Source organism: Dromiciops gliroides, chromosome 1 (assembly GCF_019393635.1).
Source record: "Dromiciops gliroides isolate mDroGli1 chromosome 1, mDroGli1.pri, whole genome shotgun sequence".
In the NCBI taxonomy this organism is placed as follows: Eukaryota; Metazoa; Chordata; class Mammalia; order Microbiotheria; family Microbiotheriidae; genus Dromiciops; species Dromiciops gliroides.
This window is the reverse complement of record NC_057861.1, coordinates 673410736-673423726: the sequence shown is the minus strand read 5'-3', so window position 1 is coordinate 673423726 and position 12991 is coordinate 673410736. Positions and strand designations below refer to the sequence as shown.

At 43.2% G+C, this 12991-nt stretch overlaps 1 protein-coding gene across 1 annotated transcript; it reads right to left on the bottom strand.

Moving 5' to 3' along the window:
• Positions 1 to 655: 655 nt before the first annotated feature.
• Positions 656 to 9967, bottom strand: NDUFAF3 (NADH:ubiquinone oxidoreductase complex assembly factor 3). The gene is made up of 5 exons (XM_043978481.1): positions 9757 to 9967; positions 4171 to 4363; positions 1734 to 1800; positions 886 to 986; positions 656 to 791 (listed from the first exon to the last, which is right to left on the bottom strand). Exons 1-5 carry the CDS (start codon positions 9828 to 9830, stop codon positions 672 to 674), a joined length of 555 nt encoding a protein of 184 aa, XP_043834416.1. The 5' UTR covers positions 9831 to 9967; the 3' UTR covers positions 656 to 671.
• Between the last annotated feature and the right edge of the window lie 3024 nt (positions 9968 to 12991).

Below are 12991 nucleotides of genomic sequence, written 5' to 3'. Positions count from 1 at the left end.
CTGTTTGCCTTGCCTCGGTTTACCCTGTTTTACAAAATCCACATTATTTTCACAACAAACCTGTGAAAGGAGAGGCAAGGATGATTTCCCTTTTACAGACAAATAGCTTGGTATGCCAATACCATCCTTGTGTACCAATCTATTCCTTTCTGGGTGTATTTACTCTCTGTAACTTTCCAAACCAATTCCTGGCCACCATTTCTCTATGTATTTTTGCCCTCTATTAGAATATAAGCTCCAGGGGCAGCTAGGTGGCGCAGTGGATAGAGCACCGGCCCTGGAGTCAGGAGTATCTGAGTTCAAATCCGGCTTCGGACACTTAACACTTACTAGCTGTGTGACCCTGGGCAAATCACTTAACCCCAATCGCCTCACTAAAAAAAAAAAAAGAATATAAGCTCCTTGGGGCAGCTAGGTGGTGCAGTGGATAAAGCACTGGTCCTGGATTCAAGAAGACCTAAGTTCAAATCTGGCCTCAGACACTTGACACTAGCTGTGTGACTTTGGGCAAGTCACTTAATCCTCATTGCCCCATACCCAAAAAAAAAAAGAAAGCTCCTTGAGGGCTCCACTTTTACATCTGTATCCACAGTGTTTCTTGAGTAATCCAGCAGAGAAGGGAGAGGACACCCTCAAAAGAGACCAAACAAACAAAGAAGGATTAGTGATATTTATTCTACATGTGAGGATGAAGCTGGAGCTGAAGGTGAACCTCCAGGTGGGGGAATGAGGGCAGCACCAGCCACCCGACCCTCGTTGCACAAGAAGTTGAAGGTAGCACAGGCATTGGGCTGCAAGAGAAACCAAGAATAAATTAAAATGAGCACAGGTTTTAAAAGGAAGCTGTGAGAGTGTATACGTGTGTGCCTGTATTGGGCTGTTTACCGTGTCCTGGACCTCAACGGCAATTCCACGCTTTCTCATGGCCTTCAGTATTTCTGGCTGTAGCTTTTCCATGCGGTCTCCAGTGCCCACCACCACAATTTCTGCCAGGAAGAAGAGCCATTAGGAGGAAGAAGGGAACTGATGTTCCATTTCTGATGTGACTTCTCCCCTGTCCCCACCTGGGAGAAGGGAAACATACACTTCACCCTATCAACTTCCTAGAAACATTTGATAGTATAGATGACAGTACTAGACCTGAAGTCAGGAAGACTCCAATTCAAATGGGACCTCAGACTCTTACCAGCTGTGTGACTTTAGGCAAGTCACTTAGCCTCAGTTTCTTCATTTGTAAAATGGGGACATTAAAAGCACCTACCTTCTGGGGCAGCTAGATGGCGCAGTGGATAGAGCACCGGCCCTGGAGTCAGGAGGACCTGAGTTCAAATCCGGCCTCAGACACTTAACACTTACTAGCTGTGTGACCCTGGGCAAGTCACTTAACCCCAATTGCCTCACTAAAAAAAAAAAAAAAGCACCTACCTTCCAGGGAGGTTGTGAGGATTAAGTGAGTTAATATTTTTAAGTGCTTTGTAAATCTTTAAGCACTATATTAGTGTTTATTATAAATGTTGTTGCCCAATTCTAATCCTAAACCCTTAAAACGAGCATGTATGGGGAAAGGTTATTTATCTTTAAAGTGTTTTAACAGTGTGATGTTGGCATCCAAGGGTGTTATCCTAGAGGTCTCAAGAGGATCTAAAAGTCCCAGGGGGAATCGAAGCCCTCACCAATGGGGTTGGGTAGGGCCCAGTGAGAAGTCTGTGCACCTCCCTCCAACCCCCACTTACCAATTCGAGGCTCTAACATCCAGAAAAGGGAAAAGCTCTCCTCTGTGATATCCCGATGGCTCCCCACCTACACAGAGGAGGGAAAGAGTTCCAGGTAAAGGTGCCCATGTGAAGTAAACATCATCTGTAGTTCTCTCTGCCATTTTCTCCCCCATCTTCTGGAAGCATGCTCCTTCAATAACTCATTTTTTTTTTTAAAGTGAGGCAATTGGGGTTAAGTGACTTGCCCAGGGTCACACAGCTAGTAAGTGTTGTGTCTGAGGCTGGATTTGAACTCAGGTACTCCTGACTCCAGGGCCGGTGCTCTATCCACTGCACCACCTAGCCGCCCGTCAATAACTCATTTTTAATCCCTCCTTATCCTCTCACTGCTTTGATGCTGCCTATACGTGCACACGGGTCTTCCCCATCCTGAAAAACTGATGGTGGATGCCACCATCTCCCTTCTCTTCCCTCTCTCACAAGCAGTCTCCCCGAATGGGCCTTCATATCTTCACTGTTTCAACCCCCTGCACCCAGGCTCCGGCCTCCGACACTCGGCTGACACTGGTCACAAAGGTTCCCTAAGAGATCCAGGCTATTTAAACGTTTTAACTGCAAATTCCAATGACCTTTTCTCAGTCCTCATTCTTGAACTTCTCTCCACCATTCTTTCTTCCTCAGTTCTCCCATCTGTCTGACCATTCCTCACTGTCCTTAATGGGATGATTTCCCATCCCCTACTCATTAAGTGGATCTCCCAAGGCTCTGTTCTGGGCCCTCCTCTCTTTCTATGTTCTCTTGGTTATTTTATCAACTCCCATGGATTTGATGGTTACTTATGCAAATGGATCTTATATCCAGTCCTAACTGCTATACTGAGCTTCAGTTCTGAAAACCAACTATCTACTGGATAAATTTTAGAAAGCCCATAAGTATTTCAACTTAATCTTATCCAAAACAATACATCAAAAATATAGCAATTTCACTTAAAAAAAAAAAAAGGGGGGCAGCTAGGTGGCCCAGTGGATAGAGCACCAGCCCTGGAGTCAGGAGTACCTGGGTTCAAATCCGGCCTCAGACACTTAACACTTACTAGCTGTGTGACCCTGGGCAAGTCATTTAACCCCAATTGCCTCACTAAAAAAAAAATATATATATATAGCAATTTGGGGGCAGCTAGATGGCACAGTAGTTAAAGCATCGGTCCTGGATTCAGGAGTACCTAAGTTCAAATCCAGCCTCAGACACTTGATACTTACTAGCTGTGTGACCCTGGGCAAGTCACTTGACCCCCATTGCTGGCCCAAAAAAAACCCCCAAAACAAAAATATAGCAATTCGGGGGCAGCTAGGTGGCGCAGTGGATAGAGCACTGGCCCTGGAGTCAGGAGTACCTGAGTTCAAATCCGACCAAACGCTTAACACTTACTAGCTGTGTGACCCTGGGCAAGTCACTTAACCCCAATCGCCTCACTAAAAAAAATATATATATATAGCAATTCTTTTGTGATGTCAAAAAAAAAAACCCGGAAGTGAAGGAGCTGCCCATCAATTGAAGAACAGCCTAACAAATGATAGTATATGAATGTGATATAGTATTATTGTGCTCAAAAAAATTCTGAAGGGGATGGGTAGGCTTCAGTGCAGTGAGGAGAACCTGAAGAACAATTTAAGACAGTAACAACATAGTAAAGATAAACACTTTGAAAGATCTGGAAGCTCTGATCAGTGTAACAACCAGTTATAATTCAACAGTTCATGAGAAAACATACTAACCACCTTCTGACAGAAAGGAGATTGACTCAGGGTGTAGGATGAGACACTGACCTTTTTGGACTTGGCCAGTGCAGGAATTTGTTCCACTTGATCATGCATATATGTTACAAAACATGGTTTCATTTTCAAGGGAGGAGGTGGTAAGAGGGAGAGGTCAATAATGTATAGATTCTCCAGCTTAGCATCTGAGACTCTCTAAAATGCTTATCCCAGGACACTGCCAGGCTTATCCAATATTACTCCCCTTCACCCACTGTTCTAGACAAACTGGCTTCCTTGTTGTCACCTCCCACCTCTTTACCTTCATGCAGGCTGTCCCCACACTTGGGATGTACTCTCTTCTCACCTTCACCTCTTCCATAGCTTTCTTTAAGGTTCAGTTCACAGGCTTCTGCCTACCTTGTGCCTTTCCTAATTCCCTTAGTGTTTTCTCCCTCTTGAAATTAATTTCTATTTACCGATGTGCTTGTTATATCCTCCTCCCCCTCCTCAATGGAAAGCAAACTCTTTAATTGCAAGGACTGTTTTATTTTTAGCTCTGTATCTACAGTGGCTTATACACTGTAGGCCTTTATGTAATGCTTCAGGAACCCAGTGGGGAAGGTTTGGGTGTTGGGAACAGGAGAACAGAGCCCCATTTTGTGTGCTGTTGAAAGGAGAAAAAAAGATTAAGGACTCACATTCCACTGAATGACAGAATGGGGGACCAAGGCACAGGGCCCCACAACTCGGTTGCCATTGATAGTAAATCCCCAGGGACTGTAGGTATCTATATACATAATGTGGGGTGACTCTTTCTCCAACAAAGTAATGGTGGTCCTCTGGAATAGCTCATCATCCACAGGGGTCAAGTGGTGGCTCCTTCGTGCCAGACTGCATGGAGAAATACAAGGTAAGTGGCCCAGACAGGAGACAGAATGAGGCCCACAGTGGGTAGGGGCATGTGAAAATGTCAAAATGTCAGGGCAATGTGTGAATGGGCCAGGAAGGGCAAGCTATCAAGTGAAGCATTGTAGGGAGGGAACAAGAAAGGATGAGGCTGACACAGGGCGACAGTGTGAAGTCTGGGCATGAGGCAGATGAAAGGATTGTGAGGGGGGCAGCTAGATGGCGCAGTGGTACCCGACCCCACTGTCACAGTTTTACAAATCAAGTAAGTGAGGTCAGATTTGAACTCAGTAAGATAAGTCTTCCTGACTTCTGGTCTGGAATTCTATCCATTGTGCCATCTAACTGTCCCATCCAACAGGTAAACAGAGCAAAGAGAAATAAAAAGTAATAAGGAAAAATATAAAGATAAATGAAGAGTAAGATACATAATCATAATGGAGAATGAATGGAATGAATTCATCAATGAAAAGGAAAATGCAATAAGTGTTTATAAGAAACACTAGAAAAAAAAGGTACACAGTTTAAAAAAAAGACTAGAGCAAAATCTATTCAGATGACGTAAAAGCAGGGGTAGCAATCATGATGTTACAGAAATCAATAGCAAAAACAGACTCACTTAAATAGCGAAACTACATTTTTCTGAATGGTACTATAAAAATGAGTTAATCTCAATATTAGTCATGTGCAGCAAATGGCAGTGCATCTAAATACTTAAAGGAAAAGTTAAACAAATTACAAGGAGAAATATATAGTAAAACTATAATAGTTGGGGGATGCCTTAATTTACTCTTGTCAGACCTAAATAATTCTAGATTAATCAGATAGATTTATTCTATCAAACACTTAAAGAACAATTGATTCCAATACTATAGGAACTATTAGAAAAATAGGAAAAGGTATCTTACCAAACTCTTTCTTTGCTGTAAATATGGTTTTCATATTAAACCAGGGAGAAAGAAAACTATAGATCAATATCCCTAATGAGTATATTATATTATATTATTAATATATATTATATTATATTAAATAAAACATTATAGAATATATTGTATTGTATTGTAACGATTGGAATGACGCCACCTGCTGGAGAGGTACTGTAGGAAAGCTCCATCTGAGGGCAAGCCATGTGGTCAGTTCCTTGGCATCAGGAAGTGATGTTTGCTTGTGGGTACTGTCTATCAAAGCTACCAGTCAATCAACTTGAAGAGCCTCCCATTTCTGGGAGGAGGACACCCAGTAGGAAGCGGACCCTGGCAGAGAGGTTCTTCCTCTTTTAGAGGGTTCCTGACCTTACCATGGTGGGTTGGAAGATGGGGTCTCTTAGAAATAGTTAGATTTTTACCTTTCTCTCTGATCCTAATGCTCTTTAATAAATATTTAAACACTTAAATACTCTTGCTAAAGCTTATAATTTATTGGCGACCACTCATTAGATTTTAGATAGTATAGCTAGAATTTTAGCCCTTTAAATATTAAATAAAATATTAGCAAAGAGACTATAGTAACATCACAAAGATTATATGACTAGGTTGTATTTGTACCAGGTATGTAGGACTAATTCAATATTGGGAATACTGATTATAATTACCAGAACAAAAATCGTATGATTTTCTCAATAGATGCAGACAAAGCTTTTGACAAGATACAATATCTATTCCTTTTTGAAAAACACCAAAAGACATAGGAATAAATGGAATTTCTTAATGTGATAACTAATATTTATCTAAAACTAAGAGCTAGCATTATCTTTAATGGGGATAAACTAGAGGTCTTTCCAATAAAATCAAGAGGTAAAGCAAGGATGTTCATTACTACCATTGCTATTCAATATAGTTCTAGAAATGCTAGCTATATCAACAAGACAAGGAAAAAAATTGAATAAGTGTAGGCAAAGCAAAAACAAAACTATCACTTTTTGCAGATGATATAATGGCTAATTTAGGGAATACTGGAAAATTAACTAAAAAATTAACAAACAACTTCTGCAAAATTTTAGGATATAAAATAAACCCACATCAGTATTAAAACCCAATAAGGGGGCAGCTAGGTGGCACAGTGGATGGAGCACCAGCCCTGGAGTCAGGAGTACCTGAGTTCAAATTTGGCCTCAGACACTTAACACTTACTAGCTGTATGACCCTGGGCAAGTCACTTAATCCCAGTTACCTCACCAAGAAAAAAAAAAAGCCAAAACCCAATAGGAAGAGATAAAAGAAATTTCATTTAAAATAGCTACCTTTTAGAAAGTACAAAAAATTGAGAATTTACTTGCAAAGACACAACAACCATATGAATACAACTACAAAACACTTTTTACATAGACATCTAAATAATTGGAGAAATATTAATTGCTTATGATAGTTGAGCTGATATAATAAAAACAATATTTCCAAAATGTATTTACTTATTCAGTGGTATACAAATTAAACTACCAAAAGATTACTTTGTACAGCTAGGGAAAATAATAAGATTTAGCAGGAGGAACAAAATTTGGTCAAGAATCTCAAGGGAATTAATAGGAAGAAAAAGTGGGAAGGAATCAGACTTAAGAGTATACTACAAAGAAGTAATCATTTGCTATTTGTTTAAGAAATAAAGAGGTGGATCAGTGAACAGATTAGGCATACATTATACCACAGCAAAAGAACATAGTAGCCTAGTGTTTTATAAACCCAAAGGTTCCAGCTATTGAGGCAAGAACTAGATAGTCAATAAAAACAGTTTGGCCAGAACTAGGTAGAGATCAACATCTCATATTACATACCGAGATAAACTCCCAATAGGTACACGATTTAGATATAAAGGGTGACATCATGAATTAGAGAAGGAAGAAGGAAATTACTTAGATTTATAGATAGGAAAAAGTCCAAGACCAAATAAAAGGTATCTTTCCAAAGGGTAGGGAACTAGAACCTTTTAGAAGCAGCCTCCAAGATAGAACTGTCTGGATCTACAGATGAAAAAACTGTCAGTATAAGAACAGCTAAATAGTGGTTGACGATTCTCTGATGAAGGAACTGGTAATAACCTGATAACATTAAGAATGTTTTCTATGGGGGCAGCTAGGTGGCAAAGTGGATAAAGCACCAGCCCCTGAGTTCAAATCCAGGCTCAGTCACTTGACACTTACTAGCTGTGTGACCCTGGGCAAGTCACTTAGCCCCAATTGCCTCACCAGAAAAACAAAAACAAAAAATATATATTATGGGGCAGCTAGGTGGCACAGTGGATAGAGCACCGGCCCTGGATTCAGGAGGACCTGAGTTCAAATCCAGCCTCAGACACTTAACACTTACTAGCTGTGTGACTCTGGGCAAGTCACTTAACCCCAATTGCCTCACCAAAAAAAAAAATGTTTTCTGTGGAACATTGTACACAGTATCATCAACAATGTGTGTTGATCTACTGTGATGGACTATATTCTTCTCACCAATGCAATGGTACAGAAGAGTTCCAGGGAACTCATGATAGAAGAGGATCTCCAAATCCAGGGGAAAAAAAAAGAACTGTGGAGTATAGATGCTGAATGAACCATACTATTTCTTTTGTCTTTGGTGCTGCTGTTTTTCTACTTTGAGGTTTTTTGTCATTGCTCTGATTTTGCTCATATAACATGACTAGGGGGCAGCTAGGTGGCGCAGTGGATAGAGCACCAGCCCTGGAGTCAGGAGTACCTGAGTTCAAATCTGGCCTCAGACACTTAACATTTACTAGCTGTGTGACCCTGGGCAAGTCACTTAACCCCAATTGCCTCACTAAAAAAAAAAATAAACAACATAACTAATGCAGAAATGTTTAATGTTATTATGTGTATATATATGTATATATATATGTGTGTGTGTGATATATATATATATCCTATATCAGATTACCTGCTGTCTGGGGGGAGGGAGGGGAGGGAAGGAGAAAAACTGAAATTGGAAAGCTTGTATAAACAAAAGTTGAGAACTATCTTTACGTGTAATGGGAAAAAAATAAAATACTTTATTACAAAAAAAAAAAAGAATGTTTTCTGTGGCAGCTAGGTGGCATAGTGGATTCGGTACCAGCCCTGGATTCAGGAGTTCCTGAGTTCAAATCCAGCCTCAGACACCTGACACTTACTAGCTGTGTGACCCTGGGCAAATCACTTAATCCTCATTGCCCCACCCAAAAAAAAAGTGGGGGGAGAATGTCTTCTATGTTTTTGGGCTATGTATTAAGGACACCCCCAAAACTTTTCAAAGAGGATAACTTCTGGTGGTTAATGTGGGTACATATAACACTTCAAGGAGAAATCTAGAAATTATTGCTAAAGACAAAAGGAGTTGTGGGCCATAAAACCTTAAGGGCCTAGATGGTGCTTTCCTAACTGCTATTCAGAAGTCATAGGGCAGATTTTGGAAACTGAACAACTGGTTAAGAAGATGCTGTCTGGGAATGAGAATTTGACTTATTCCTAACCAGGGATAGAGTAGCACACAATACCTTACAGGAATATGTTTGTCTTGCAAGCCTAATCAAATGGGCTTTATGACACATAATACCTACCTCCAGATAGACAGGAGATAGACTCCAATACAAACCCAGACATTATTTTGGACACAGCCAATGCAGGAATTTGTTTTTCCTGACCATACATATTTTTTAACAAAAGTTTTGTTTTTCTTGCTTTCTCAACAGAGGAGGTTAAGAGGGTTGAGAGGAAAAAAATGTGAGTCTGAATATAAAACTTAACTTTTTAAATAGGGCTTTAAACTGACAAGACATGGGAGAAAATTGTCTATGTACAGATTATTATAGGCAGTAGCTACAATGTAGAAAAAACAGCAGTAGATACACTCGGAAAATCAGAAAAGATCCAGGAAAGGAACAAAGAATAAAATCCATGCTCTCAGATATTTGGGGGTCCGCAGTCAGGTAGGGTGCACGCAGGTGTCAAAGATGAGGGGTATATGTGTTATCAGGAGACGGTACTCTAAGAGGTCATGGGGTTCAGATTACCCAGGGACACTAAGTCAGTTTTAGATAATCGTAGTTGGAAGACACCTGGTGTTAGGGCCGTGGGGAGGTTCCCGGTGTCAGACGTGAACACGTGGTTTCAGGGTTGGGGGTCCATGATGTCAGGGGTCAGCACAAGGTGTAGGGAAACATGCAGGATTCACGAGGGTAAAAACAGTTAAAGTCATGGGTACACACACAACGTTAGGGTCATAGGGCACACTTGGTGTTAGGATAGGGAGCACACGCGGCGTCGGGGTCACCCTGGGGCCACACCCAACGTCCGGGTCACGTGTGCACGCGGGAGGCAGGGGACCGGGTTCACCCGGGGGTCGTAATGTGTGGGATCGGCTCGAGGGTCACTAGGTGAGGGACAAAGGGGGCTCTCTCCTCACCACCCCGAAGTCGGTCTCAGCAAGGGCACGGAGCGCGTCAGTCCCCGGAGCGCAGCGGTTGCAAAGGCAGCCATTAGCGTACGGACAGGTCTCGGGTCGGGACGCGCCGGCGCCGGCGCCAGGAGGGGCCCACAGCCCTTCAGCCTAGAAGGAGCCGAAGTACCTGCGCCCCCTGTCGGTTGGGCGGAGTGCGGCACGCTGCGAAGGGAGGGCCGGGCCCCGGGCCTCGGACCCGCCCCCTTTGTCGCCCCTCCCCTTCCGTGTCTAGTTCCGCCTTCTTCCTAGGCCATGCCTAACCCGCTTGTCGCCTCTGCCCGTGTGGCCAACCCTTGGACCCTGCCCCAGCTGCCCTCCCCGCCCCTCACTCCGGGCTCTGTTTCGCTGATTGAGGCTTCTGGCGTCTCCAGAAAGCCCCCAAGCTCCCTTGGGGCTGGTACCTCCCCCTACTCCTGCTGTCAGGGCCCTCAGCGCCTCGGGGACGTGGGGGTTGGGGGATCCTGCGGTCTGTGCCCCTGCTCAGGTGTCCCGCTGGGGAAGGTGGGCACCTGCCTGCTTGGCCCCACCGGGCCCCAAGGCATTGTGCAGCCAGCCGGGCGCCACCCGGGCCCCTCCCCTGCTCAGGTGTCACTGCGACACCGCCTCCCCCTGAGCGCTCAGAGTGCTCCCCCAGGCCTTCAGCCAGACACCTGGGCCCCCCTCTCCTGAGCTGGATGAAAATGGGGGGAAATGCAGCGAGAGTTGGTGGGGCTGCAGTTAGTGTCTGCTGGCGTTAAGAGAGAAGCTCAAACAAGTCACCTCACAGCCCTGTGCCTCAGTTTCCCTAGCTATAAAATAACCGAACACATGATCTTTCAGATGCTTTTCGGCTCTAAAGCATAAAGGGAAGAGGAGAAGAAACCGTGTATACGTGCACCTCTGATCCAAGGGAGAATAAGATAAGGGCAATGGAGAAGGAGGAACATGACTGCTGTCTCCGGAATTTTCAAAGTTCTATCAAATCACCTTGAAGAAGGATTAGACCAATTCACTTGATCCTCATTGCCCTGCAAAAAAAATAAAATAAAAATTTTAAATTTAAAAATAAAATAAAAAACAGGATATAAACCTGTTCCAAGATTAGGTCATCTGATTTCTATTTGGAGGAAAGATCAGGAGCTTTCTGAGTTTGGAGGGTAACAGTGAACAGGTGGAATTCTTTGAAACAAAAAAGGTTTCCTACACCCCCCCCCCCTGCCCTGCAATGTCTGCATTCAATCAAAGGATAAGGGAAACAGTAACTATAGGTTGCTTGAGATGTATAATTGTGAGAAAACTCCTTATATCAATATTTGGATCTCATGAGTTTCTGGTCAGAATGACTTAGGTCCTTAGTTAAGGGTTTCTAAGCAACAGGTAGAGGTAGTCCAACTTCCCAGCCATGAGGGGCTAGATTCAAATAATGCAATAAATTTTCTCACAAGACAGAAATCCAACTAGACCCATAATTAAATAAAAAGTGAACTGAGCTAGTTCCAGAATTGAGTCACAAGATGAAATCAGTGTGGTTCACTCAATTCCCACAATTCCTTCACACATTAGTTGTAAAACTATATCCACTATTTCCCTTTGAATCTGCTTAATAAATGGAGACATACACACAGGCAAACACAAAATACCTATAGAGTAGATGGAAGGACTGGAGAGAATAGTATGAGTCTTTGATGGTGGGTTAAAGGGGCAGCTAGGTGGCGCAGTGGATAAAGCACTGGCCTTGGATCCAGGAGGACCAGAGTTCAAATCCAGCCTCAGACACTTGACACTTACTAGCTACGTGACCCTGGGCAAGTCTCACTGCCCTAGAAAAACAAACAAAAAACCCCTTTGTATTGATGGTGGGTTAAAAGCAAGATGGTAGAGGCCTTTGAATGCCAAGATCAGGAGTTCAGACAGCAGCACAGAATGTTAGAAATAGGAGATGGATCTTGATGGTCCAAACCCTTCATTTATAAAGATGAGGGAGCTCAGGAACAAACAGATGAAGTTTGTTGCCCAAGGTTATATAGAGTTAATCCATATAGAGTCAAGGAGGTATATTGAGCCAAGATACAAACTCAAGTCTTCTGTTTGTAAACCCAGTGATATTTCTAGTGTATTAATGCAACTGGGGAGCTACCAAAGGTTAAAGTTTCATCAATTAGAGGCCCCTGCCTATCTTCTCACCATGCCTCACCAGCACCTTTAGACTGACTGTCCCTCAGTTTAGGAGTAAAGAATAAGGAAAGTCATGTCAAGGGTTTTAGCCTTGGCCTCTTGGAACATGAACTTTCACCTAGTCAGGAACTAGCATTTACAAGGACAGCTGAGAGCCTGAAGGCATCGCTCAGCTCCTGGAAAAGGCACCAATAGCTGCTGATAGTCAAACACTAATTCTGAGGCCACTGAAGCCCCAAAGGCTAGTACCATCAAAATGCTCTTGGTCAGGCTCTCACACAGAAGGCAAGGGACTTAGGAGAGGTTAAGTGTTTTGGGACTGTGGGAAAGGAGCTGGGAAGAAAGGAGAGGGAAGAAGGGACCTGAACACCTGTAAGCTGGCTCTGTGCCATGGCAGAAAGGGGACCTGGCTAATCCCATCAGTTTTCAGGTATCAAATTCCCCAAGAAGCACCAGCTGTGTGAGGAGAGAAGGGGAGGGGCCCTGAGGCAGGGCCATAGTCCTTTTCTGTTACCAGCACCTGAATGCTTTTACTGGGGCAAAAAATTGTCTTCTTATTTTTGCTTCCAAACCCTTGATAGGACCCTTCCTTGATTTGTGCTTGTCTCCTGGGCAGGTATGTACCTACTACTAGAGCTGTTACTACACTAGTAATTGTTCATAGTAGTTACATAGTAACAATACCCATTCCTAGACTGATTTTTTTTTTTTTTTGGTGAGGCAATTGGGGTTAAGTGACTTGCCCAGGGTCACACAGCTAGTAAGTCTCAAGTGTCTGAGGCCAGATTTGAACTCAGGAATTCCTGAATCCAGGGCCGGTGCTTATCCACTGTGCCACCTAGCCACCCCCCCTAGACTGATTCTTAAAGTGCTTTCCCTGCAACAGTTCAGAGGGATAAGTGGTGCAAATTCTAATATTTCTCTTCCAGAGCTGGAAAGACAGAGCTAGAAAGTGTCATGACAAGGATTTCCAGCTCATCTCTTTGAACTCCAGATCCTAAACTCTTTCCACTATTACCAGGGCCTCTCACCCTAGGGGTGCCTC

Bases quoted from the DNA above. Each gene is read 5' to 3' on its own strand.
- NDUFAF3 (XM_043978481.1), bottom strand. From the start codon at position 9,830: ATGGCTGCCTTTGCAACCGCTGCGCTCCGGGGACTGACGCGCTCCGTG. The intron at 4,364-9,756 runs GTGAGGAGAGAG...TTCTCCATGCAG, and splicing joins CTGAGACCGACTTCGGGGTG to TCTGGCACGAAGGAGCCACC. The intron at 792-885 runs GTAAACAGCCCA...TTTCTCTTGCAG, and splicing joins CCGTTGAGGTCCAGGACACG to CCCAATGCCTGTGCTACCTT.